The following is a 27,338-nucleotide window of genomic DNA, read 5'->3' as shown; positions in this document are numbered from 1 at the left end:
GTCTAGTTGTGGAGAGTGCAACTCAGTGGCCCATGTGGGGATCAAACCAGCAACTTTGGTGCCATGAGCACTGTGCTCTAACCAACTGAGTTAACCGGCCACACTTGTTTCCATTTTCATGAAATATCTTTTTCCACCCCTTTACTTTCAGTCTGTCTGTGTCTTTGGATCTGAAATGAGTCTCTCATAGACAGCATATGTAAGGTTTTTGTTTTCTTATCCTTTCAGCTACCCTATATATTTTTCTTCCGATTTTTTTTAAGCTGAGCCATCCTGCCACCTGTTGGCAGCTCAGCAGCAGCTCAGCTCGGGCTGGACTCGAACCACTGTTGCTCAGAGCTCAAACCCTTGAGCGAGCTCTTAACCAACTGAGCCACTCGGCCAGCCCAGCCACCCTATATTTTTTATTGAAGCATTTAATCCATTTACATTTAAAGTAATTGTTGATAGTAATGTAACTATTGCCATTTTATTATTCATATTTTTTATCTTTTGTGGGTTTTTTTTCATCTATGTATTACATAGAATGCTATGTGTCTTGCCTGGTGGCCTTATGTAGTAGGTGCACTGTGGGACCCTGGCACAGTCTCTCTGGTCACCTGCTCTGGGTGCTCTGGGAGTGTCCCTTGTGTTGGTTGTGTGTGCCCTCCTGTAATATTTGAGCCTTGATTGCCATTGGTATGTCAGTGGGTGAGATTGACGGATTTAGCCACATCCACAGTTTTTGGGCTGCTGTGAAGGGGCTTACCACACGGAACGGGATTCACCCCAGCGGGTTCTGGTGCCTGTTGAGACTGCCTTTTGGGTGTGCCACTTGTGAGTCTAATTGGGCAGTGTGCTGCTGTGTCTGAAGCCAACCTTCAACTATGTTGGTTCTGGGGCCTCTTGGGAGGGGCTCTGGTGCAGGCCCAGGTCACACACTGCCTGTGACTGGTGAGGGACTACCTGGTAGGAGCTACAAAGCAATCCACGATTGGTTGTTTGGTCACTGCCTGTGCTGGGCCTGGAGGCATGTGGAAGAGGCTGTGCTGCAAACTGAGGGTGGCTGCCACCAGTACTGGGCCTGGAGTAGGTCTGCAAAAAGCCAGGACATACAGAGGCCTGCTCCTGTCTGCTGCCAATTGTGGGGTCCAGTAAGGTTCAGCCTCTGATAAAGCTTCCTGTGGTAGAGAGTTGGGTGGGACAGGATCCCAGTGAGTCAGCAGGGTTGAGCTACAGAGCTCACCAGACCAATCAGATTCAGATTTGGCCATAAGTGTAGGTGCCAGGCTCAGCACAAGAAAGATGATGCCCACCTGCCAGTTGCACATGAGAAGTTCCCAACACAGGAAAAATGCCAACTGTCCTCCAGGTCTTCCCCCAGGCCACACACCTCAGTCTGCCTCCCGTATGTCTCCAATACATCTTGAGTCACTGTCCATCTGCCAGAGCCCAGGGCAACTACCTGCAAGTGAGTGAGTCTGTGCTTGGTTACTTTAAGAGGATGTCTGGCTTTCCTGCAGCCTTCTGTCAATCCCAGTCAGAATCCCCAGTGTTTTTCACAGCCAGATGTTGTGAGTGTTCCTTTTCCCGGCACCTATACTCTGGGCTGGGGAGGCTGGTGCTGGGGTGCTGAGGTCCCTTGCTCCTCCTTGGGGAATCTCCATGGTTGAGATATCCCTCCTAATTTTCATTCGCCACACAAAGGTTTGGGGTCAGCCCATTTTGCATCTCGGCCCCTCCTATCAGCCTTGATGTGGCTTCTTCTTTATATCCTTAGTTATAAAAATTCTGTTCTGCTAGACTTCAGATGGTTCTCCAGGTTGATTATCCTATAATTTAGTTGTAATATTGATGTGTCCATGGGATTAGACAAGCACAGCATTTACTCTACCATCTTGGATCGTCCTCTAGATCTGAAAAATTTATTTCTTATTCAAGAAATATCTTCCTATAAAGAAAACAGTAAGCCCAGGAGGCTTTACAGTCGAGTTGTATAAAACATTCAAGGAACAGATCATTTAATGCTGTATAAACTCTTACAGAGAATAGAAAAAAGAGGGTAAAATCCCTAATTCATTTTGTGATGATAGTGTATTTATTCCCTAGAACAGGGGTCGGCAAACTTTTGAGACAGAAGAGCCGCCAGGGGTCAGCAAACTGCAGCTCTTTGGGTACGTACATGTGGCTCAAAATGAAAAAACTATCATAGTTTCATTTATAAAATTTTTAAAGGATATTATTCACACAATGGTGATTATGTAAAAATATATTTATGGCTCTCGAATAATTTTTAAATTGTTGTGAGGGACAGGATTGGCTCTTCCAGGGGTCGGCAAACTTTTGAGACGGAACGTACCCAAAGAGCCGCATGTGGCTCACAAGCCGCAGTTTGCCGACCCCTGTCCCAGGGTCACAAAATACCACAAACTGGGTGGCTTAAAACAACAAAAATGTATTGTCTCACATTTCTGGAAGCTAGAAGTCTGAAATCAAGGTGAGAGCAAAGGCATGCTCCCTCGGGAACCTATAGGAGAGAATCCTTTCTTGCCTTTTCCTACTAGACTCTGGTGGTGTGCCAGCAGTCTTTGGCGTCCCTTGGCTTGCAGCTGTATCACTCCAATCTCTGCCCTCATCATCACATGGTATTATCCCTGTGTCTCCCTGTCTTCACATGGCCATCTTCATATAAGGGCAGCAGTCATATTGGATCAGGGGCCCACCATACTCCTATGTGACCTCATCCAAACTAATTCCATCTGCTATGACACTATTTCTACATAAAATCACAGTCTGAGGTACTGGGGGTTAGGACTTCAACATCTTTGGGGAGGGAGGCATAATTCAACCTATACAGATAGCATAACACATAACAAAGAAACATTTCAGGTTTGTCTTATTCATGAACATAGATGCAAAAATCCTAAATGAAATATCAGCAAAAGATACAAAAGATAATATATCATAACAAGTTGAATTTATCCCTGGAATACAATGTTGGTTTATTATGGGAAAATTGAATAATGTAATTTATCATATTTACAAATTAAAGGAGAAAACTCATGATTGCCAAGAAAAACAGAAAAAAATTGACAAATTTTAGCATCCATTTATAATTTTTTTTTTAAGATTTTTATTGGGGGAATTGGGGGAATGGGAACAGTGCTGGGGAATTGGGGGAAGGGGAACAGACAAGTTGCTATCGTTTTGTTCTTCAGTCTAGTTGTGGAGGACGTTGCTTCACTGGCCCAAGTTGGCACCATCATTGCGCTCTTCCCGGGTGAGGCAGATCAGTTGCTGGCTTCTGGACGGCCGCTCACGGCGGCTTGAGGGCCGCTCCCGCTGGCTGCTGGCCGCTCACGCTGGCTGCTGGCTACATACGGTAGCCCATGGCAACCCACTGCCACAGGGACTGCAGCCTACGCCGTCGCCGGCGACTCATGGCAGCCCAGCTCCAGGTTGAGCTGTTGTTCAGCATCTTAGCTGTGGAGGGCAGTGTCACTGGCCCTCATATGTGGGATCCGAACCGGGGCCCTCTGGCATCCCAAGCGAGTTCTTAACCATCGCGCCACTCGGCCGGCCCTATAATTTTTTTTTAATTAGTAAAGTAGGAAGAAATGGGAACTTCTTTCACCTGAAAAGAGTCTTTACCAAAAAAAAATACATTATTCTTGATGGGAAATGTTGCAAGATTTCCTTCTAAATAAGGAAAACAATAAGAGCTCTACTATCAATATTCCTCTTCACCATTGTACTGAAGATTCTAGCCAGTTCAGTATGACCAGAATTAAAAGGTATAAGGATTAGTGGTCTGTGGGGTCAGTGATTGTTGGGGGAGTGGATCTGTGAGGCTCAAGTCAAAAGCTTATGCTGCAGTGTGACAATGTCATGAATACTTGAAACAGAGCTCCTGGATATTTTGATATACATCCTGGGGAGACTACACATCTTACCTTCTCCTAACAAAATTTAAAATGTCCCAGATACCTACCTGGGCTAAAAACCAGATCTGTATCAGGATTGTCTCCATGATGGCCTTTCTCTGAGTCAAATCACAAAAAACCTAATAGGACATATGAATATCAGATTTACCAGAGAGTGGGCATGTGTGCACCCATTCACACTGTCCCCCCATCCTCCAAGTCCTGAATCCATAAGTGTGTGTCCCAGTGTGTCCCTATTCTCCCAAATTGTGTTTGGTCATCCACTATAGAAAGCTGAGGATTTTCCACAATAATACTAAGATATAATACATATTATATATTATATACTATATGCATTATATAATATAGTATCTCCATTTTATAGATAAATAAACTGAGGCTCAGAAGGAATAAAGAATTTGATCAAAGTCAAACTATGTTGGTGTGAGATAATAGAAAATATACATGTTGGTTTCTTCCCCTGCTTCCTGGCAAACAGCTCTTAAAATCCTTGGAATTTCTTTTTTTTTTTAATTGGGGAATTGGGGGGATGGGAACAATGCTGGGGAGTTGGGGGAAGGGGAGCAGACAAGCTGTTGTCGTTTTTTTGTTCTTCAGTCTAGTTGTGGAGGATGTTGCTTCACTGGCCCAAGTTGGCACCATCATTGCGCTCTTCCCAGGAGAGGCAGATCAGTGCCACTGGCCCTCATATGTGGGATCCGAACCGGGGCCCTCTGGCATCCCAAGCCAGTTCTTAACCATCGCACCACTCGGCCGGCCCCTTGGAATTTCTTAAGTGATAAGAGCACTAGGAGCACTTCTTGCTCTAATATTTACTCTTTGAAATCATTCCTGACACAGAGCTCCTGAAACCCTTGTAAATTCCTAAGTGATGAGACCACTAAGGTCATCTTTTGTTCTAATGGGGTGACTCTGGGTGGGCTCTTGGATGGGGGGCTGGTCACCAGAAAGATCAAGCCATGATTAGAAGCTTTCAGCCCCACCCTCACACCCATCCTCCAGCGAGGGGAGGGGGCTAGAAATGGAGTTAATAATTGATCGTGCCTAAGTGAGGAAACCTCCATGAAATCCCAATAGCACAGAGTTTGGAGAGCTTCCAGGTGGGTGAACATATCCACACCGGGAGGGTGATGCACCCCAACTCCACAGGGACAGAGGCTCCTATGCTCGGGACCCTCCCAGACCTCGCCTTATGTATCTTTTCACCTGGCTGTTCATCTGTATCCTTTATCATATCCTTTATGTGTTTCTCTGAGTTCTGTGAGCCACTCTAGCAAATTAATTAAGCCTGAGGAGGGGGTCATGGGACTCCAATTTGTAGCCAAATTAGACAGAAATAGTATGTAACCTGATGGCCCACCACTTGTGATTGGCGTTTGAAGTGGGGCGGGAGCAGTCTTGTAGGACTGAGCCCTTAACCTGTGGGACCTGACACTATCTCCAGGTAGTTAGTGTCAGAATTGAGTTAAATTGTAGGACACTCAGCTGTTGTCTCAGAGAATTGCTTGGTGGGGGAAAGAAACACGCATTTTGTGACCAGAAGCATCAGAAGTGAAGTGTTCTGTGTGACAGTAAAGGGGAAATATAGGAGGAAGAGGGCTGGGTTTTCCCTATACGGAAGGAGAACTGGGTGCTTTTTCTAATACAGTTGGTAAGTGGTAGAGCTAAGTACCAAATGCAAGTAGGTCTGAATCTAAAAGGTGACTATTAAGAAAAATCCAATTCCATATCTTCCTGAAGACCCATTCTTACCTTGGGTATGGCGCAGCTCTATTTCCCACAGTATCCTCCAAACTCTCCAAACACCAATCACACATAGCCCCAATCACTGACCCTCAAATAATTCAATTAAGGAGCCAAAGAAACCCCAATCAGAGTGTTGTTGGTCACTGGCCCACATACAACTAGCACCAGGGCCCCTCTCCCAGCGATTGATTGATGGCCACAGAACCTCAATCAGCAACCTCACAGGCCTCTGATCACTAATTACCTTGGGATTCAAATCCTTGGAGCCATATTCCTGATGGCACTGGCAGCTGATCGCTGACCTTCCAAAACTGCCAATGGCCAAATCATAGGGATTATCAGAGCATCCAGAACAAACCCTTGATTCTTGATTGTCAGGTCTGTGAATGGTCTGAGATTTTACCCTCTTACAAGTTAACAGGTTTTATAGATACTGACAGAAGACACGAGACTCCTGGAGCAGAGACTAAGGATTTTACTACTCGTGGCACAGCAAACAGCATGCACATCATGTTGGCAACCCATGTCCTCCAAGTCCCACAGGGGTGACAGAGAGAGGCCCTGGTGGATGCTGCACACGCAGCATCACAGCCAAAAAAACTAAACTAAACTAAACAAAAAATACTGTGTTTGAGGAATCCAACCTGCTCTTTGTTCCAGAGAGAGGCATTACCTCATCCCTCAATGTGGCTTGTTGTCCATACAACCCTGAGAAATGGCCAAGGTCATAGGTGGTCAGGGCTCTGTATTGTTAGTGTGAAAGTAGTCTAAAGCCAGGCTATTATACTGCAACCCACACAAAGGAGTTTAGACTGACTCGCGGATGTTTGGTGTCACTGTCAATAATGATAGGGGGACAATACGTTGGTCCAAAAGCAAACCCTATCCCCAGGTGAAGACATTGTGTTCTCCAGTCTTTCCCCCACATACAAACATATAACCCAAAGGGGCACAGTTCATTTCAGTTCAGAATTTGTTGTTAAACTTGATTGGGATCACCATTACATTGGTTTGATTAAGTCCCATGGGTGGTCTCATCAAGGGCTTGTAGCCCAATTGCTAAACATGGCATAATCCATGGCCACGCAGGTGTCAGGAGAAGCAGATGAATTTGTGTCAGTCAGAGCTAAACAAGGTTGTGCTAGCCCTGTGTTTGTACAGGCATGGGGGCGGTCCGTGTTCATGAGATGACGTTGATGGCATCACGCACAGCAGAATACTTTAGGACCAGCCATGTGCACATGAGTTTATCTGTGTCTGTCATGCCAAGGAAGGGATGACAGACCTAGAAGCAGGTCAGATTGCCAGCTGCACCTGCTGCTTGACTCCGGGAGACCATATGAATTTTTCATCAGGTTGCAGTGCTCTATCTAGGGGACAACTAGCATTAATTGTCTCCCCGCCTCATACCTCTCAGAGTCTAATGTGTTCCTTCCTCAAATACACTCCTTCCACTGCCATGAAATTGGTATGTCCCATCCCAGTGCCTATATCTTCACGTTTATCCAATAATCCCCTATGTGCACCCAGACCTTCATCTAGAAAGGTCAAGAGGACCAAAGGTATTTTTATAAAATTTACAGATTTTTTTTGTTATGTCTTCTATCTTGGCCAGTGTGAGCCATTGGAAGGGAACTTGGTGAGCCATGTACTCAATCAAGTGGCCATTACCATTATGATCTGGGACTGTGTCCATCCAACAAGAAAATCCTAACTCTAAGCCTAACTCTAATCCTATGATCTAGGACCATGTCCATCAAACAAGAGAATCCAGGTGACTGAACCAGAATGAAGTTCAAATCCCCTAGTCCCCTTCTGGGCTGAGCTGTCACCTGGAGGGTTACCAACAAAGCTGGCCTGGGATTGATATGAGAGGAAGGAAAGGTACATCATGCCCAGGAACGGCACGGCAGAATCCCAAAATTTCAAAATAGGTCTCTATAACTCACCCCTTTTGTCCGATCATTATCCAGGAGGTGATCCCTTTCTGGGGACAGACACATTCAGTGACCAAACTGTCTTACTAAGGTATGTAAATCAGGAGGAAAGAGAGGTAGTCTGAAATACTTTTGAGTCCATTTTTGAGGAGGCTGTTCAATGCTCAACAATATTAGATATCTGCTGATGGTAGGTAGCATGGAATGTCTATCGAATACTTTGACTATTGGCCCAGTCTTTTACTCTGTGTCCAGTCTCTGATGGTGGATGTGTTGCCATGTCCAGGAGTCAGTGGCAGTGATCTGGGCAGTGCAGGCTCCATCAGCTGCTTAATTTCAGATGGTCTAATCAGAGAGCAGGCCCTTACTATGGGTATCTACATGGGTCACCCAGACTGACCTCGACGACCAACTATCCATTACTGATCACCACAGGTCCTCATCATTGTCCCCAGAAACCCCCATCACTCTAACCAGAGACCCTCTATCAAACGACCTCCTCCATCACGGTCTCTCAGGCCCTAAAATCTCAAATCAAGTTCCAATTTTTTGCCAATTGCTGTTAAGCTGCTTCTGAGAACCACTTGTATTTCTGGTATCCACCCCAAGACTACCTTTTCTAAGAACTGCTCTTTTCTGTCCAGCATGGGAAAGCTAAATTGCTCCAAAGCTGTGATTTTAAAACTTTTTAAAGTATCACAAGACTTTTTAAAAACAAATAACGTGGGGTACTCATGGAATTTGGGTTTCCTCGTTAAGCGAAACAAGGGTCAGTCAAGGACAAGACCCCCACCTTTTCTGCAACCAGATGCCGCGCCCCAATTCAAGAAGACATGATTATTGGATGATAAACGTGTCAGTCAAAACAAGATCCTACCCTCGACTGTCAAAAGACTAGTGATCAGACGTTCTCGCTGGTTGGAAAGTCTGTCAATCAAGTCTCTACTCCCGCCCCTTGTGCTGAAATGTGGGAGGATCCAGACCCACGCTCACTGACAGGACGGCTTGTCAATCTATCTATCTATCGTCACAATCAGCCCTCCACCCTCTCCCTCAGCACATCTAGGACCCCAAGATCAAGAGCTCTTGATTGGCCGCCCGCTGCTCTTTCCAGCTGGAGAGCCCACCCTCTACAGGTGTCAAAGCCGCTCTCATAAACAGCTCATTAACCCCAGGGTTGTCAACGCCCCACAGATCTGTCACAACTGGTTCCGCCTCTACCTGGACATCTGAGGACACAGAGACAGGCGGGCCTGCAGAGGCTCTGAGCCCATCCCCGCTCCTCTCTGTAGGTCCTTTTAAGGTGTCATGTTCGGTGCCCAGTCTCACCAGAGAAGGAAGAGAGGCCGTGGGGCAGTGTTGGTTTCCCTGACTATTAAGTGCGCAGTGGGAAAAGTAGTCTCCGCGCAGCCACCCTAGGGAAAACTAAAACCTGGGGGCGGGTCCAAAACACTTTTAAAGATTAAGTCAGAGCGCGGCTACTTTGGTTTTCTCATCTAGCCCTTAGATATTGGCATTCACTCAGACCGCCCTAGTTGAATCTCTGTGTGGGAAATTTTACCTGCGTGTGCGCACGTGTGTGATTTTAAAAATTTTTTAACTTTTAACCAGAAAATAGCTGTGATTGTGTGAAAAGAAATAACACAAGAAGAGGAAAACATCTTGGATTGTAATTCTGATTCTATCAAAAACTTGCCGCAGGAATTAAGAAAACTCTCTGAGCCTCCGTTTTCTTTTTTTATAGAAGACAAAGGTGGCATTAAGCTCAACCTATAGGAAAATGCAGGGAGTCCACTTTAAAAATAAACCTTAATACTAAAAAATCCACCATGCCTTTTAGGAAGAGCACCAAAGAACAATTCAGTTTATGTTAAGTCTTCTAGGCAAGTTAGACACAGATGAGTAGCTAAAGAAGCAAAGAGGCCAACATAGGAAATGCTCTTTCCGGCTCTTCCTATTAAGCAACCATGAATGGGCAGGTTATTTAGATTCTCTCTATCCAGGTTTGTCCTTCTGTGGTATCAGGGAGCTGTCAGAATTTCTTTTGTGTTTTAGTTTTCACAAGCCTGGACAAATAAAATCCCTTGAAAAGCTCAAAAAATATATATGTATGCAATTTTTCTGTTATTGCGTTTTCTGTAAGATTCTGTAATATAGTAATGATAGTGCTTAATCACTTACAACTCTAGTTTAAAAGTTTAAAATTTTTAAAATTAAGGGGCAGCCGAGTGGCTCAGTTGGTTAAGAGCACGAGCTCTGAGCAACAGAGTCACCGGTTTGATTCCCACATGGACCAGTGAGCTGCGCCCAAGCTGAGCTGCCAACAGGCTGCCGGATGGTGACTGAATTTGGAGCTGAGCTAGCTGCGCCCTCCACAACTAAGATTGAAGGACAACAGCTTGGCTGTTCCCCTTCCCCAATTCCCCAACACTGTTCCCCTTCCCCAATTCCCCAATAAAATCTTTTAAAAAAATGATGGTTAATGCCAAGCTGCCTTGCCTGGATCCTGGTTGGCCCTGAGTTCGCCCCTCTGACTCACATGCAGTTGACCTCTGATGTATTGGCTCTGCTTACAAATATTACCATTTACAATTGGAATTATACCAATACAGATGAATTTCCATTGAGAAAGTTTGCCCTGGAGTGAATTCTGAGCCAATTTAATTCCTTCTTCAATGCCATACAGTGGTACAGTTCACCCAAAGCCAAATTTGGACATTTTCATTTTTCTGAAATTATTTTCAGCAGGATGAATCATTTTCGGGTTAATTTTTAGAGTGATAATTCAATCCATGGTTCAGTTTTCTTGTCTGTGTCATATTTCAGCAATAATAACTTTGCCCCAGATATCTCCTTGGCCTCAGGCTGCTCCCTGAGCAGCTCAGGCACATTCTTGCTTCAGGGACTATACAGGTTATTCCCTCTCCTAGAAATGCTCTTGCATCTGTGTAGCTCATCTCTCAGACTTTTTTCCTAAAAAAAAAAAAAAATCGCCTTTCAACAAAGCCTAAGCTGACCACCCTATTTAAATACAAGCTTCTTCCACCCTGTACTCCTGATCCCCCTTACTGGCCTTACTTTTAATCTGATGCATACTTATTACCTCCCAACATAGAAATAATGTGATTTGTTTATCGTCTGTCTCCCTCTGCTAGAATATAAGCTCCATGAGGGCAGGACGTTTTTAATCTTTTGTTCCCTGCTGCTTCCCCACTGCCTAGAAAAGTGCCTGGCTCCCAGTAGGCAGTCACTAAATATGTGTTGAATGAATAGCTTTCTGTCATTCTGTGCTTTATTTGTGGCCAGTTTTCACCAAGTCTAATATTTTAGGATCAAAATTTGTAGGTTCACGTTTTGTTGAGAACACTGGATTCTTCCATCAGTTCTCCCTCATTTTAAAGTTCACAGTTTCAGCTGTTCTCAGTTTATTTTGTGGTGCTTATGTCTATCAGTAATAGCTGTTGTGAAGCTGGTAAGATTTGTTTTTATTTCCTGGGTATTCCATGAGAAAAACGGTAAGCAATCCCCTTTTGACAGCCTAGAATCGTCTGGAACGGGCTTTGCTAAGCTGGGTTTTCAATAAGCTTCTGGCGAACTTTGTGTAGTGTGTAAAATATAAACTCCTTCTAACTGTGGCCCATGGGGTCTTAGGGATACGGCCTATGACCACTCTGTAACCTCACCTCTAGCGATTCTTTTCCTAGAAGATTCCAGTTATTCCAGTAAGCACAACATTCCACCCACACTGGTCTTCTGGTAGAACTTACCTCACCTGTTGATTTCTGTGCTTGTGTACTCTGTCTTACCCACTGCCTTGAAGTCAACTCCCTGAGGACAGAAAATGTCTTAGTTCGGGTTCCTCCAGAAACAGACCCCGAAACAAGGATTGAAGCCAAGTGTTTTATTCAGGACGTGATATCAGGAAGCATGTGTCGCACAGTGAGGAAGTACCAAAGTGAGACAAAGAGAAGGCAGCCAATGAAGAACATTATTAAGCGACTTAGCACTGTGGGCACCTGGAGCGTATTTCCGCTGCAGAATTCTGGGGGCCAGTGGAAAGGACCCACCTTGGAGATGTCCCATCTGGGAGGCAAGGGGGCAGGGGTACTTACTGATCAGCTCTCATTGGTCCTTGGTTGAGGGCAGCTGCCGGGGGTGTTCATTTCCGGGCCTTTCTAGCCTGTCAGCCTTCTGCAGCTTGAGAGGAAGCCCTCCAGTGAAGAAATGCAGACCCTGGCAGTTGGCCAGTGCACACTGGAGCAGTAAGGCACTGGCATATGGGCAGGGAACTGAGTGTCTGCTACAGGGACTGTCTTGTTGACTGGACCTTGTGCGTAATAAATGCTCTAGCAGATTGAAAGATGAAGGTTGGTATGTTGCCAGAGCAAAGCTAGGTCCAAACTATCAAGGTTCAAATACCCTTGGGATCAAACAGTAGAGTGAAGACATTAAGTTCTCTGACCACGCACACTGGCCCCCACACTCATCCTGGGAAATTCCTGAGGACAGAGATCCTGGTATGTCAGTATCTGGTGCACTATCAGGGCCTAGCCCACAGGAGCCACTCAGCTGCCACCTTTCATCCCAATGTGGCCCTTTAAAGGTCAGTCACTCACCAGAATGGCTATTACAAAAAAAAGATGGACAACGAGTGATGGTGAGGATGTGGCATTCACCATGGGGGAAGTGTAGACTGGAAAATTGGCATGGTTTACTGAAGCTGATCACCTATCTACCTTATGGCTTAGCAATTCCATTCCTTGGTATATGCCCAAGAGAAATGAGTGCATATATCCATCAAAAGATAGGTAGATAGATAGATAGATAGATAGATAGATAGATAGATAGATAGATAGATATAGAGATATACAGATATGAATGATCACAGAAGAATAGCTCCAAACAGAAAACTACCAAAATGCCCATCGACATTGAAACAGATGAAGTGTGGTCTGTTCAATGGAAGAGAGCACAGCTATTAGGATGGACAAACTACTGATCGTGTAACACCATGGACCTGTCTCATACCACCAAGTTGAATGAAAGAAGCCAGGTACTAAGTGAAATAAGTCAAACTGAGAAAGACTAATACCATATGATCTCACTTATATGTGGAATCTAAAGAACAGAATAAACGAGCAAACAAAACAGAAATAGACTCAGAGATACAGAGAAAAAACTGATGGTTACTAGATAGGAGGGGGTTGGGGATGGGGAGGTGAAGGGATTAGGAAGTACAAATTGGTAGTCAAAAAATAGTCACGGGCATGTGAAATACAGTATGAGGAATATAATCGATAACATTGTAAAGATTATGTAGGATGTCAGATGGGAACTGGACTTATCAGGGGGAATCACTTCATAGACTGTAAATGCCTAACCACTGTGCTATACACCTGAAGCTAAAGTAGAATAATATTGAATGTCAACTATATTTATTTATATTTATTATTTATAATAAATTTATTATAGTTATTAAATATATATAGTCACAGGATGTGGAGTACAGCATAGGGAATATAGTCAATGGTATTGTAACAGCTATAGACTATGTCAGAGGGGTAGTAGATTGGGGAGGGTTATTGCTTTGTGAGGGGTGTAAATGTCTATTACGTTGTTTTGTACACCTGAAACTAATAAAAAATATATTAAAAAAAAGAAAAGAAAGATGGGCTGGCTGAGTGGCTCAGTTAGTTAAGAGTGAAAGTTCTGGACAACAGGGTCACCAGTTCAATTCCCACATGGGCCAGTGAGCTGCACCTGAGCTGAGCTGCCTGTTGGCAGGATGGCTCAGCTGGTGAGAGCATGTGCTCCTAACAACAAGTTTGCCGGTTCGACTCCCGCATGGGATGGGATACGCCCACCCGCAATTAAGATTGAACACAACATGGCACCTTGAGCTGAGCAGCCACAAGCTGCCGACGGGCAGCCAGATGGTGACTGGACTTGGAGCTGAGCTAGATGCGCCCTCCACAACTAAGATTGGAGGACAGCAACTTGGCTGTTCCCCTTCCCCAATTCCCCAATAAAATAAAATTTAAAAAAAGAAAGAAGCCAGGAACAAAAATGTATGGATGCACTCATATGAAGTCCCAAACCAGACAAAGCTAACCTATGTTGTTACAACTTGGGAGAGGGTGGACCTGAAGGGAGCTTTCAGCAGAGACAGGCTACCTGGAAGAAGAATGAAGTGCCAGGCATGTGAGTGAAGAAGCCATCTTGGACATCCAGCCCAGCAGAGCTTTCAGATGACTCCAGCACCAGCCACTGTCTGACCCCAAGAACCACTCAGCTGAGCCAGTCAACCATAGGACCATGAAAGATAATACTAAATTGTCATTTTAAGCCACTAAGTTTTAGGGTGTTTGTTACACAGCAATAATGAGAACACCCAGAAAAGACTGGTGGCCCTTTTAAGGCCTGACAACCCCACTCCCACATCCTCCTTACAACAAAATCAACACCAGCCAGTCAGATTTTTAATCGCTTTAATTAGGTGCTCTGAGGAGAAGGCAGAATGGCGGGCAGAGGGTGGAGAAAGTGGTGTTTCTTGAGCCCCACTCAGCAACCAGTCAGTCCTCAGCCTCTGGCAGCTGGATCTTGCTGGGGTCAAAACAGTTGGATTCCATGATGGGGAGACCATTGGCCTCTCGGTATTTCACAAGCCTCTCAGCTTCCCGGCGGGCCCAATCGTGCATCCTGGAGGCAGCAGCGTGGGGGGAGACATGAGGGAGCCTCACAAGACACCAATCCCCACCTTAGCTCCCCATTCCTCACTGGTGCAGGACAGGATTCCTGGCAGGGTCCCCTTTAACCTCCACCCCTGCCTCTGCCCACACCCATCCCATTCTCTTAGACACCCCATGCACCTGTAGTCAGGCAGATAAGCCACAAAGGTGGTGCCAAGGACCAAGACAATGGAGAAGCCAAAGAAGAAGACCATCCGCATGTTCCAGACGTCCACAACAGGATCGTTGTCGTAGCCGTGGGAGTCTGGGTTCTGTGGAAGAAGGAGTAGTCAGTGAGGGTTTCCTTCTGCTCCACAAAGCCTTATGCTGGCCCTGCAAAAGCTGGCCTCTTATCTCACCTTGGACCAATCTCCCTTCCATCCCTAAATTCCTCTCATTCTGTTCTTAGGACTTGTGAAGCTCCTTCCCACCACAGGACTTTTGCACTAGTTGTTCCCTCTGCCTGGAAAGCATTTCCTTCCAGAGCTAGTCATGGCTGGATCTGCCTCCTCATTCAAAGTTTTGGCTTCATCATCACTTCCCTTAGGAGGCATTTCCTAGTCACCTCGTCTATTAAGTTGAACTATAGAAAATTGCCATTTTCATAGGTCAAAAATGGTTGAATATTAGCAATTTCCTATGGTTCAACCTAATAAAATTACTCCCTACCCCCAAGTCACTCTCAGTCCACTTATCTTGCTTAACATTCTTTCTAGCATTTATTAGTTTATCAAAGTAGCATGTTCCTAGATCATCTGTATCACATTATCTTATATGATCAATTACATACTCTACATTACCATTTTCAAATATTTTACATATTTATTTTCTGCGTTCTCCACTATCATATAAGAGCAAGGGCTTTCTTTACATGATTAACACACTGCTGAACCCCTAGGGCCCTGAACTGTGCCTGGCACACAGCAGGCCCTCAATACATATTTACAGAATGAATGAATGAATAAGCATCCTATATATCCAAGCCCCTCAACCAGAGGTTAGTATTGATGAAGCACCTCTTATGTGGCAGGCCTTTTCACATACACAAATTTCACAATATCCCAGTGAGGTGGAAAGTGGCAATAATAAACACCTTCTAATGCTGAGTACTAAGTGCCAGATGCTGTTCTGAGTATTTTGACTCATTTAATTACACAAGGCAGGTGTAGTATTTTATTTTTTTAGAAGGTGTCCTAATACTTTCCCCATTTTACAACGAAACTGAAGCACCAAGGAGTTAAGTTACTTGCCCAAGGTCACACAGGCGAGTAATTGTCAGTGCCTGTATTCTAACACAGACATTTTTATTTCAGAGGCTCTGCTATCAAGAGAGCACAGCAGACCTGGTAGATCTAAGTTCAAATACCGGTTCTGCCACACATTCAGTTATGCGAACTTGGGCAACCCACTTGATATCTCTGTACTTCAAGTTCCTCGTCTGTACAATGGGCTTACCAAGAGTACCCACTTCAAAATAGGGTTGTTTTGAGAATTTAGATGAGTTAATGTAATGTAAACTGTTTAAAACACTGACACCGAGCAAACGTCCTACCAGTGTTTATTATTATTGTTATACTATATTGCTTCTCAGTGTTTTGAGCACTGCCCACTTCAGGTTTGGTACCTGTCTGCAAAATAAGGCCAATCTAGTCTATGGCCCTGAACAGAAGATATCACCGGACAAAGGAGGAAAAGAAGCCAGGCAAAATTCCCAAGTCTTCAAGGATTTCACCAGCTGCGCAATCCTCAGCCGCCTAAGAACGTCCTCTATGGCGCTCCATCCGCTGGTCCCCGACTGACCCTTTTGGCGTCCCGTTTCCCCTCCCTCTCACCTTCTCATAGAGGTTTTCGTCCTCGACATCTGGGTCCTCCTGCCAGCGCATAGTAGGTTCCCGTGCCCGCTTTCCCACCACAGCGGACGGGGCGATCACAGCCCTGGAGGAGCTGGATTCCCAGCGAACCCGGGCAGCCAAGCGCCCTTGCGTCGCCGCTACTGCCAAAAGGCGGCGAGCGCACAAACTCAACAGCCCAGCCGCCATGACAGATTGTTCTGCAGGCACTCAGGGGCGGGGACGGAAATGCGACTCTGCGCAGCTGCAGTTGGCCCCAGCGCGATAATTGTCGCTTTGCCCCCACCACACTAAATAGGTCCCAAGTCTCTCTGGATTTTTTTCAAGCAAGGGAGGCGCTGAGCAGCCCTCTTTCTCTCCCTCTAGCATGGCCTCAGGGACCAACTATTTTCCGATCCTCTCCATCAGGTTATGGCAGTTCTGCCTGAGTGGTCAGCTCCATTCCTTGCAGAGAAGAAGGCGGTGACATTTGGCTGTATGCAGTTCCCAGCCAATCGCACCGAATTTCCCTTGCCCTCTAAGGGAAGGGGCGGAGCTTCCGTTTGTCTTTCATCTTTGAAGGAAGCAAAGCTTCTAAAAAGTGGGCCTCGCCAAATTGGCCAATAGCTACTCCTTTTCTCGACTTGTGGGCGTTTGCACAGGGAATGGGGAGGTGGCAGATGCTTGCCAATCAGAGTGGGCCAGGGCTGGCCGATGGCAGACGGCGACCAATAGACAAGGCTGGCCAGAGCGCGCTCCCTCAGTAGGTGGATGGTGGTCGAAGCGCCGGTTCCTTGCTCTTGGTCGCCATTTTGTGCTGCTGATTGCGGCCGACGGGGAGTAGGTGGCAGTGAGTTTTCCGGGAAGGGCAGCGCGATTGGCGCTTCTCCCTTCCCCCCCACCCCCGCCTTTCTGTTTCCAGCCTCGGACTTGATTGTCGCGTGGACAGGCTCCAGCTGAGTTGGGAGGGTTGGCGGCGGTGGAGGCAGGCCGGGGTGATGTCAGGGAGCCCTCCCTTGACAGCCCGGGCCGAAAAGGTGAGCGTCGACGCTGGTCGTGGGGGCGGAGGTAAGGGACCGGGGGCGGGGGGTGGTGCATAGAATAGGCAAGAGGGCGGACTGCGGGCCGCAACCAAGGGATGCGTGCACTGTCTGAGCCTGGGATGAGCTGTCTTTTTTTAAAAAAATTGCACCCCTTTGAGAGCCGTGGCGCGTGCGCGATCAGGACACTGGATAGGTGCACGCGGGTTGGGGGAAGGGAGGGACGGATGGGAGTGGGATACTGTGGCTTACTGTGTCTGAGACACCGAATTTTATTTGTGGGGAGGCGAGTGTCAGCGACTTTGGTTTTTATCCACAAGACGGGGTGTGCTGTCTGTTCTGTGTGACTTTGTTACTTATCTGTCCATGGGGACGTGTTCTGTGGCTCGGGTCCTTAGTCTTGGGATGGGGAGGAGTAATAACGTCTTTATATGACCCTGGCTTTTATTCTTGCAGTGTGTCTAACTCTGGTCCTTATCCATAGGGAGTCTTCTTGCGACTGGCCCCAACCGACTTAACTAGGTAGGGAGGGAATACCAGGAATGTGTGTGACTTATTGCTTGTTCTTTAGGAAGGGGGTTTCTCTCTGACTCTGATGTTCATCGATTGAAAAGGGGCTTCAGTGCATGCTTATGACCCGTATTTATTGTGGGTTCCTGTCTGTGATTTTGGCCCATAGTTATTTGGGGCGCGTGTCTGTGACCCAGTCCCTATCTGTTGTGGATACCAATGCGTGACTCTGGCCCCTTTGCCAGAGCCTACTGAGGGTTTTGTATCAGCTGTTATCTACTTGGGCTCCTGATTGTGGTTCTAACTCTTACCCATCTGGGAGCAGGTAACTCTGGTTCCCTGTAGCATGAGGAGGAAGATTAAATTGGTGTGTGTGTAGACACGGAGGAAAGGTGTGGTGGCAACCTCATGTTGGGCAGGTGCTGTTATCACCTACCTTTGCCTTATTCCTGTTCAGAGGGCAGGACCTGAAGATTCTGGGATACTGTGTGGTGACCCCTGGCCAAGTCATGTGGCTTGGGAATTCCTTAGTTCTCATGGTAGCCCCGAGGGTTGGGTGAAATGACTGCCCTTCCATCCCAATAGAATAGGACAGTGGTTTGGAACAGCCTCCGAAAGGGCCCTTTTTACCCTGGGGAGAGAGCTGCCTTGGGACCTGGCTGCTCATAAGAGACAGGGTTCAGGGCTGAGCCAATTGCTGCGTGAGGCCCAAAGCTGTGTTGGCCAGGAGCCCAGGGAGGCGGCAGCTGTCTCATTACCAAGTTAGCCCCTTCACCCCCTAAGCCTTTCATGGTCTCCTGCTGTCTTATAGGGGGCAGCCAGCATCTTGTTGGGAGGATGAAATCTCACCTGGGGGCCCATGGAAGGAGACTGGTGGGTGCCTGGGACTCCTTTTGTGAAGTCTTTCCTCAATGCCTAATCTGCCCAATCTGAAACAAGTCATTCCGCACTAAGAGCACCCACCCCCACCCCCCACCCCCAGGCAGGTAGCTCCAGGCTTGAACTTGTCTACCTGTTTCAGATGGCAACGCCCTGATCACAGAATGGGTGGCACCACCAGTTCTCTCTGCAAGATGTTCCCTGTCTGCTGAAGCCTTGCTCTTTCTAGGGCAGTGGACTCTAATCTCACATTTGTGTGGAAAGGAAAGGATCTGGCCAAGTGGTGGGGGAGGGGGGGCGGGTAGTGCATCCGCCTTCCCGCTCTGGTCCTCAGGAGCACCAGGAGTTCAGAAACAACATCCCCAGGCTAAGGGACACCAGAGAGCCTTGACAACAAGGGTTTTTCAAAGAGGCCCTTTCTGCCCCAACTGCCTTGACCCCTTTTTTCCTTCCTCTCTCCCCAGAGTCGCTGCAGGAGGCATCACCCAGGCTGGCAGATCATGGTGGCAGCAGTGGGGGTGGCTGGGAAGTAAAACGGAGCCAGCGGCTGAGGAGGGGCCCAAGTAGCCCCCGAAGGCCCTATCAGGATATGGAGTATGAAAGACGGTGAGTTACCCACTCCCACCCCCATCAAACAGCCTAGGCTTGTCCCTATGTGAGAACTGATCCAGGAAGGTGCTATGAGGCGGCTTCCAGGCAGAGGAAACAGCGCAGTAGATGATTGGTTTCTTTTCAGCAGACAATTACTTGGCACCTGTTGTGAGCCAGGACCTGTGTACTAGGCCCTGAAAGTACCGTGGTGAATGAGACAGATAAGATTGCAGCCTTCTCCTTACTCAGGGTCTCACCAGGGAGAACACACAGTTTACAGGTGATTCCAAAACAACTGGATGGGTCCCATGGTTGGATGTGAGGGTGGGAAGGGATTAAGAGAAGCGGGGGAATAGAGGCTGATGCCCAGGTTTCCACTTTGGGTGACCCAGATAGGTATATGGTGCCATTCACCAAGGTCTGGACAGCTACTGCAAGAGGAGAGGCAGAGATGGGTAGGGGGTTGTAGGTACCTGTGGGTTCTCAGGACAGAGGTGTGCTTTGGGTTTAAGGGATGGATGGGAGTGGTACCTTCAGAGTTAGGAATTTGCCAGGACAAGTATGAAGCAAGCCAGGTCAGATAGTGGGAGATTTCAGGGGCAGGATAGGCTAAAGTTGGCGTGATACTTGTCTTGGAATGGGACACTCTTGTACAGTTATTTTTAAACTCTGGTCAAACAAGAAATAGTTGGGACACTTGATAAAATACAGAGATTCCAGACGATACTCTCACCATCCTGGTGGATCACCCCAGTTGATTCTAATGCTAGTGATCTGTTCCTAACATTTTAGGATTGCATAGGAAAGTAGACCTAACTCTCCCAGAAAGCCTCTATTAAGAGTCAGTGGATTTTTTAAAAGTCAGGGAGGAAATAATTTTTTTAATGTCTTACAAAGGGTTTCTTCTACTACCAGGCCCTTTTTATTTATTTATTTTTCTTATATTTTAATTTTTTTTATTGGGGAACAGTGTGTTTTTCCAGGACCCATCAGCTCCAAGTCAAGTAGTTGTTTCAATCTAGTTGTGAAGGGCATGACTCAGTGACCCATATGGGGATCGAACCGGTAACCTTGGTGCTATGAGCACTGCCCGCTAACCAACTGAACCAACTGGCCGCCCCACCAGGCCCTTTTTAAAATGTAGAATTATAACACTTTGTTTTCCGAAAAGTGAGCCCAAATTTGAGATGTGGTTATAATCTAGTGTTATTCAGTCTTGACCTTCTTTAAAAATGTCTTTTGAAAGGCATTCAGTTTTGGATGGCATTCACTAGAAGTACTCTGTGGCAGTTTCTGAGTTTGAGTAAGTGACATACTTGCTTCAAGCTTTATTATCAAATAATGCCACTGGTTTTCTTTTGGCTTTTAAAGAACCTCAAGTGCAGAGGTTTGAGTTAATCATACTTTTCCAGTTCACGGTAGGTTTCCATCATAGGTCAGTATAAAGGCCTTCTCTTGCCATATTTATTCTTTTCTTATTTATTCCCAATTCCCATAGCTGTAGGCAGCTTTTCTGTCATTTGAAATGTATCCTTCTAAAATATGTAGTGTTGTTTTGAGCATCTGTGTTTTCATTTTACACAAACGGCAGAGTGCTACAGTCTTCATTCTGTTTCTTGAACTTGTATTACTCAGCCCTGCATTTTTAAGATCTGTCTGTATTGCCGTGCATATTAGTGCTTTGCTTCTAATTGGTCCCAAGGACACCATGGGGTGTGCCTATTGCCTTTTACTTAACAATTCTCCTAAGGATGGATACTTGTTCTTAATTTGGGTGTACTAAAATTCATCACTTTTTTGTCTTATTATCTGTGCTTTCAGAATTATCTCTGTTCCTACCTCTGGATCACAAGGATTGTTTTCACTCTGCTGTTTTACCTTTCTCATTCAGGTCTTTAAATCCATCTAGAGTCCACTTTGGAATATGGTACAAGGTAGATTCTGGTTTTATTTTCCTCCATATAGTGGGCATTTTCCCAGAATCATCTCCTAAATAGTCCATCCTTCTTTACTGATTTATGGTACCTCATCTCATTTTAAGTTCCCTCATGTACATGGCTCTGTCTTGAGTGTACATGGATCTGTCTTAAGTGATCTCATTTGTTTCATTGGTCTGTTTGCGCTTTCTTGTGCCAGAACCTTAGTGTTTTTATTATTATTACTTAACAGGATGTCTTAATTGTTCCCACTTTGCTCTTATTTTTCAAAGTCGAGTTAGCCATTGGTGGAGCTTCATATAAAAAGTTTATCCAGTCCCTCATAAACATTCAGGCATTTTTATTGAGATTGCATTGAATTTATTTATGAATTTGTGGAGCATTGTCATCTTTGTAAGTGGTCTCATTTCATCCAAGACTTGTATGGATAATATTTTTAAATTCATTTAAATGACATAAAAATATGAATAAACAAAAATACAGGTCTTGCATATTCTTTGTTAAAGTAATTCATAGGTACTTCAGTACTTTTCATTGACATCTTATTTTCCAAGCTATTGCTTGTTGGGGTAGAGGAAAGCTCTTAAATTTTATAAGTTATCTTTTCCCTGCTGTACTCTCTTGTTATTTCTAATCATTCATTGTTGATTCTGATGATTTTTCTAAGTATTTAGTCATATGGCATGCAAATCAATCCTGTCACTTCTCATTTCTTTTTCCTCACTTGTAGCATTGTCCAGGACTTTTGATACAATGTTAAATAGTATCAGAGATGCTGGATGTACCAATTAAGGTATGTTTTGGCAGGTTGTAATAGAAAATTCAAAGAATAATGGCTTCAACAATGTAATTTATTTTGTTTCCCATAAAGGATACCTGTAGGTAGGCAGTCAGTCCAGGCCTGATAGGTAGCCCCTCCTGCTTAGCCATCAAGTATGACGTACGCTGTAGGCTTTTAGAAAGTAGACTTTAGTAAATAAAGAAAATTCTCTAATCTTAGTTTACTAAGATTCATCATAAATGAGTATTGAATATCATAATTACATGCTTTTTTTCTCCTTTTGTCCATTAATTTAATAAATTGCATTAAATTATATTCTTGGCATTCTTGAGACATACCCTCCTTGATCACAGGGTATGTGTGTGTGTATGTGTGTGTACATACACACACATACACACACACACACACACACACACACATATATGTTTATGGCTTCTTATTTTGAAATAAGTTTCAAATTTACAGAAAAGATGCAAGTACAATGAACTCCCATTTATCCACTACGCAGAACCACTAATTGTAAACATTTTGCCACATTTGCTTAACCTAACCTACCCACCTACTTCCGTCCTCCTCTCCCTCTCCCTTTCCCTTTCCCCCTCACCCTTCCTCTTCCCCCTCTCTCTCCACTCCTCCTCCCTCCCACATATAACATTTCCCCCCCTCAGTCATTTCAGTTAATGGCAGACATTACCCTTAAGTACTACAGCATGTATATTCTTTAAGAACTAGGACCACAGTACGCTTATCAATATCAGGAAAGTTAACATTGATATAATATTTTGTCTTATATACAGTCATATTCAGATGTCATCAGTTGTCCCAATAATGTCCTGTTTTTTGTTGTTGTTTTTTTTAGCTGAGCCATCCTGCTACTTGTTGGCAGCTCAGCTCAGGCTGGGAATCGAACCGCTAGTTGCTCAGAGCTCACACTCTTGAGCGAGCTCTTAACCAACTGAGCCACTCAGCTGGCCCTCCAATAATGTCCTTTATAGCTATTTTTCCCTAGTCCAGATCCAATCCAAGATCACACATTGCATTGAGCTACTCTGTACTTTTAGTCTCCTTTAATCTGGAACAGTTATTTAATCTTTTCTTGTCTTGTATGACCTTGATATGTTTTAAGAGTACAGGTCAGTTGCTTTGTAGATGTTTCTCAATTTGTGTTTTTTTAATGTTTACTCATGAATTTTTGGCAGAAAAATTAAGCAGTGTTGTGTGTGTGTGTGTATTTTAGCAAGAGAAAATAACCAAATTTAATATATACATATGTATGGGAACCCTGCATACCTGAGAGAGTCAGAGACCCCACATGCACGAGAGATTCAGAGATAGAAAGGGAGCAGGTATATAGCATGTATATTTTTAAAACACTTATATTTGATCAGATACTGTATTATTTAGGATATTTGCATCCATTTCCATTAATGAAGTGGTCCTATAATTTCGTTTTCTATTTATCTGGCATTGAATCAAGGCAGCCTCATGACATGAATTGGGCCACTTTTTCTCTTTTTTGGAGAAACTTGTATAAGAATTATCTGTCCTTTGAAAACTTGGTTAAACTCACCTTTTAAAGGGCCTGAGTTTTTTATTATCATTTTGTCTACTTCTGCCAATTTTGGCATTTTACGGGTTTAGAAGTATATTCATTTTGTGGAGGTCCTCATATATTATGATTTAGTCTAGCTTCCTAGAAATGTATTATGGACAGGGTCTGCCTTTGCAAGGTGTTTAGTCAAAGCGCTCTGTGGCTAGTAAAAAGGATGTATCCTGTACTATCTTAAATATGTTCCCTTCCTGAGTTTAGATAGCAAGAGTTCAGTATCCAAATTTATTTGGTTTAGATGCTGAGTGTCAGAGAGTTCAGGATTTCCTCTGACCATTATTTAAATCTGTTCCGTTCTGAAATTCTGATGACTAGAGTTCAAATATTGAGGGATACCCATAGTAAGCAAACATGAAAAAACATTGCTCATATCAAAAAGCAGTACTCATATGAGCACTGCTTGAGGCATATGAATCTTGTTGAGGCATTTATCATAAGGAAACAGTTTGGGTTCCAAGCCGAGCTAATACGGACAGGGACTTCATTTCATTCACAGCAATATCCCCAGCACCTAGAACAGTGCCCAGGACATTGCAATTGTTACCTTACTATTTATTGAATGAATAAATGAATGAACAAACAACTATGAAAATTTAGAAACTAACCAAAATGTCTGCAAACATTTTATTTTTTTCATTTGTTAATTATCTTTTAGCTTTCTGGTTTTTCCAATGTTTTATTATGAAATTTCAATCATACAACAAAGTCAAAACAATTTTACAGTGAACACCTCTATACCCATCCACTAGATTCTACTATTAACATTTTACTCTACTTGCTTTATCACATGTTTATTTCTTTATGGTATTTTTTTGCACTATAGATATTTAAATTTTTTTTAAAAGATTTTATTGGGGAATTGGGGGGAGGGAACAGCGTTGGGGAATAGGGGAAGGGCAACAGACAAGTTGCTGTCCTTTTGTTCTTCAGTCTAGGTGTGGAGGACTTCGCTTCATTGGCCCATGTTGGTATTTTGATCATTGCGCTCTTCCTGGCTGAGGCAGATCAGTCGCTGGACATCGGACGGCCACTCATGGCAGCTCACACTGGCTGCCGCCACTCACAGTAGCTTACGGGAGCCCACTGCAGCCCCACTGCATCCTACGCCGTTACCAGCGACTCATGGCAGCCCAGCTCCAGGTCGAGCTGTTGTTTACCATCTTAGCTGTAGAGGGTGCAGCATCACTGGTCCTCATGTGGGATCCGAACTGGCAGCCCTGCTGCTCAGAGCTTGTGCTCCCAAGCCAATTCTTAATTAACGAGCCACTCAGCTGGCCCTAGATATTTTAAATTTTTTATGAAGCCAGATTTATGTTTTTTATTTCATGACTTCTGGTTTTTGTCTTGCTTAGAAAGCCCTTCCCCATTCTTGAGGTGATCAATTTTTTTATTACTAATATTTTTGTGGTTTCTATTCAGGGATTTAAATTTTTGATCCATGTAGAATGTACTTGGCTTAAGTGAATTAGATCAACAACTTCGTTTTCTTAAAGGTCACCAAACTTGTTCTGTAAAGGATCAGATAGTAAATATTTTTGGCATTGCAGACCATATGGTCTCTGTCATGAGTACCCACCTGAAAGCAGCCGCAGACGGTATGTAAATGAATGGGTATAGCTGTGTTCAAGAAAACTTTATTTAGGTGACTGGATTTGGCCCACTGGCTGTAGTTTGCCAATGCCTGGGCCAGACAGTTGTCACAACTAGTATTTATTGACTAATCCACTTCCCCCCTGTTCATTTGAAATGGCAGGCTTTGGCATATTCTAAATATCCATGTGTTTTTTGGACTGTGGGCTCTTTGGTTTCACCCATCTGTCCATTTGTGTTTCAGTGGTCCCACCTTTATTGACATGTTTTAATGTTTGGCGGGGCTCCTCTCTCCCTTGCTGGTCTTTTTTTTTTCTGAAGGATTACTTTTATGTACAGATAACTCAATGGTGTCCATTCAGCCCAATTTGGTGGCCAGTTCTTTAGCCTTTGCCTTTTCCCGCTTGGCACTGTGAGCCACGGATTTGGGGCCCAGGACGTTGCCTCCCCAGTGACAGCAGATCTCATGATACCTGTTGTTATGATTAAGCCAGATAGCTTCCACCAGCTTAGCCAGTGCTCCTTTGCCTTCTGAGGTAACCTGTGTGCAGGCGACGGTGGTGCAGGTCTTCCTGTGGCCTAGACACCCCAGCCTGGCCTTCCCCTTGATAATGCAGTAGGGAACCCCCATCTTACGGCACAGGGCATGCAGGAAGACAGCCGGCCCAGTGGGATCCTCATCATGTGCAATCACTACCAGCTGAGCTTGTTCTCCACCAAAGAGGTGACAGTATTAACCCCTACTTGAAGGACAGGTGGCCTCTTGGTGGGGACATCCCTTTGCCAGCAGTTTGTTTTTTTTTTCTTGGGCCAAGCCAACCGTCTCTGCTTCTCTTGCTTTGTCTATGGTCTGTACTTGGGGGTCAGCTTAAGCACTTGAGTAACTGTCTGGCGTTCCAAGGCCTGGGTGAACTGGTTAATCGCAGGAGGCACTTTTGGGTGCTTACAGAGAATAGCCCTTTGCTGCTGCAGCGGAATGTAACAGGGCCGTTTGACAAAGCAGGTGAGGTCCCTTTGGCCTAGCTGTCCTGTCCAATGCCAAAGCTCTTGGGCCTTTTCTCAAAATGGGAGGTTTACCACCGTCTTAGCCTCCTTGTTTATGACAGCAGGGACCGGCGCCACCTTCTTTCCCTTAGCCATCTTTCCTTTTGGTATCTTGGGCGGAGGGAGGAGAGCTCATTAGTCTTTTTTAAAAACAGAATTTCCCTGATCCTTCTAAGTTGTTTCTTGGCCTTTGCTATTATACACAGTGGTGCAGGGAATAATGTTTTTTACATGTACAAGCATATCAGTCCATTAAATTCCCAGAAGGAGAACTGGGGGTCAGAGGGTATATAGATTTTTAGTTTTACCAGCTATTTCCAAATTCCCCTCCATGGGGATTGTTCCGTTTTCACTCCTACCAGTAATATGAGAGTGCCTATTTCCCATATAGTCTTGCCAACAGTTTGTTGTCAAACATTTGGACTCTTGCAGATCTGTTGAGTCAAAAATGTTCTATCCCTGATCTTCCTTATAGGAGAATTCCAAATAATATATGTAGATACTCCCCACTCCAGGAGGTAGAGCTTAATTCCCCTCCTCTTGAGTGTGAGCTGGTCTTAGTGACTCGCTTCTAAAGAATAGAGAGTAGAAAGAGAAACTTCATAGCAGAGAAACCTGGCAGACCCCATGTAACCAGATGATCAAGGTCAACATCACCAGTGCTAAGTCATGTTGATATCATGTGCCCCCCGATACAGTGCAACCAAAAGGGCTCATCTCTAATGTAGTCTTCTCCCAAAAACTCTATCACCTCAAGTCTACTCACAAGAACACATCAGACAAACCCAAGTTGAGTTACATTCTACAAAATATCTAACCAGTGCTCTTCAAAACTGTCATGGTCATAAAACAAGGCAAGACCAAGAAACTTTCACAGGCCAGCGGAGACTCCAAGAGGGCATGATGACTAAATGCAATATGGTAGCCTGGATTCGATCTTGGAACAGAAAGAGAGGATAGTAGTGGAAAAACTGGTGAAATCCTAATAAAGTATGCAGCTTAGTTAACGTCTTATTTTTTTACAATGCATCATGTTTCTTCTGTTAACATTAGAGGAAGGGGCCGGCCGAGTGGCGCATTGGTTAAGAGCTGGCTTGGGATGCCAGAGGGCCCTGGTTTGGATCCCACATATGAGGGCCAGTGACACTGCCCTCTACAGCTAAGATGCTGAACAACAGCTCAACCTGGAGCTGG

General features: G+C 44.9%; 2 protein-coding genes and 1 pseudogene across 14 annotated transcripts in view; 1 reads left to right on the top strand and 2 right to left on the bottom strand.

Moving 5' to 3' along the window:
* Positions 1 to 14,077: 14,077 nt before the first annotated feature.
* NDUFB11 (NADH:ubiquinone oxidoreductase subunit B11) lies at positions 14,078 to 16,467 on the bottom strand. Its single transcript, XM_019649635.1, has 3 exons — positions 16,167 to 16,467; positions 14,476 to 14,606; positions 14,078 to 14,305 (listed from the first exon to the last, which is right to left on the bottom strand). The coding sequence occupies exons 1-3, from the start codon at positions 16,371 to 16,373 to the stop codon at positions 14,179 to 14,181; spliced, it is 465 nt and encodes a 154-aa protein (XP_019505180.1). The 5' UTR covers positions 16,374 to 16,467; the 3' UTR covers positions 14,078 to 14,178.
* Positions 16,468 to 16,735: 268 nt separating this feature from the next.
* Positions 16,736 to 27,338, top strand: part of RBM10 (RNA binding motif protein 10) — a 28,668-nt gene continuing 18,065 nt past the window's right edge. For 4 of the 13 annotated variants that reach the window (XM_019649281.1, XM_019649229.1, XM_019649272.1 and 1 more), the window contains exons 1-3: positions 16,736 to 17,200; positions 19,057 to 19,198; positions 19,332 to 19,463. In XM_019649281.1, the coding sequence (XP_019504826.1) occupies positions 19,396 to 19,463 (68 nt within the window). In that variant the 5' untranslated portion in view covers positions 16,736 to 17,200; positions 19,057 to 19,198; positions 19,332 to 19,395. Of the gene's footprint in view, positions 17,232 to 17,687; positions 17,726 to 19,056; positions 19,199 to 19,331; positions 19,464 to 21,893; positions 21,914 to 27,338 lie in introns of those variants that run through there. The other 9 variants (XM_019649263.1, XM_019649253.1, XM_019649238.1 and 6 more) reach the window with 6 other exon arrangements.
* On the bottom strand, positions 24,902 to 26,562 carry LOC109385929 (60S ribosomal protein L7a-like; annotated as a pseudogene).

This window comes from Hipposideros armiger, unplaced genomic scaffold (genome assembly GCF_001890085.2).
Source record: "Hipposideros armiger isolate ML-2016 unplaced genomic scaffold, ASM189008v1 scaffold_7, whole genome shotgun sequence".
NCBI lineage: Eukaryota > Metazoa > Chordata > Mammalia > Chiroptera > Hipposideridae > Hipposideros > Hipposideros armiger.
The sequence above is the reverse complement of the archived record's forward strand: the minus strand, read 5'-3'. Positions and strand labels throughout refer to the sequence as shown.

What these genes read in the sequence shown, in the direction of transcription:
- NDUFB11 (XM_019649635.1), bottom strand. Translation starts at nt 16,373, where the DNA reads ATGGCGGCTGGGCTGTTGAGTTTGTGCGCTCGCCGCCTTTTGGCAGTA. An exon ending in ACGAAAACCTCTATGAGAAG is followed by an intron (nt 14,607 to 16,166) that starts GTGAGAGGGAGG and finishes CTTCTTCCACAG; the next exon opens with AACCCAGACTCCCACGGCTA. An exon ending in GCTTATCTGCCTGACTACAG is followed by an intron (nt 14,306 to 14,475) that starts GTGCATGGGGTG and finishes TGCTGCCTCCAG; the next exon opens with GATGCACGATTGGGCCCGCC.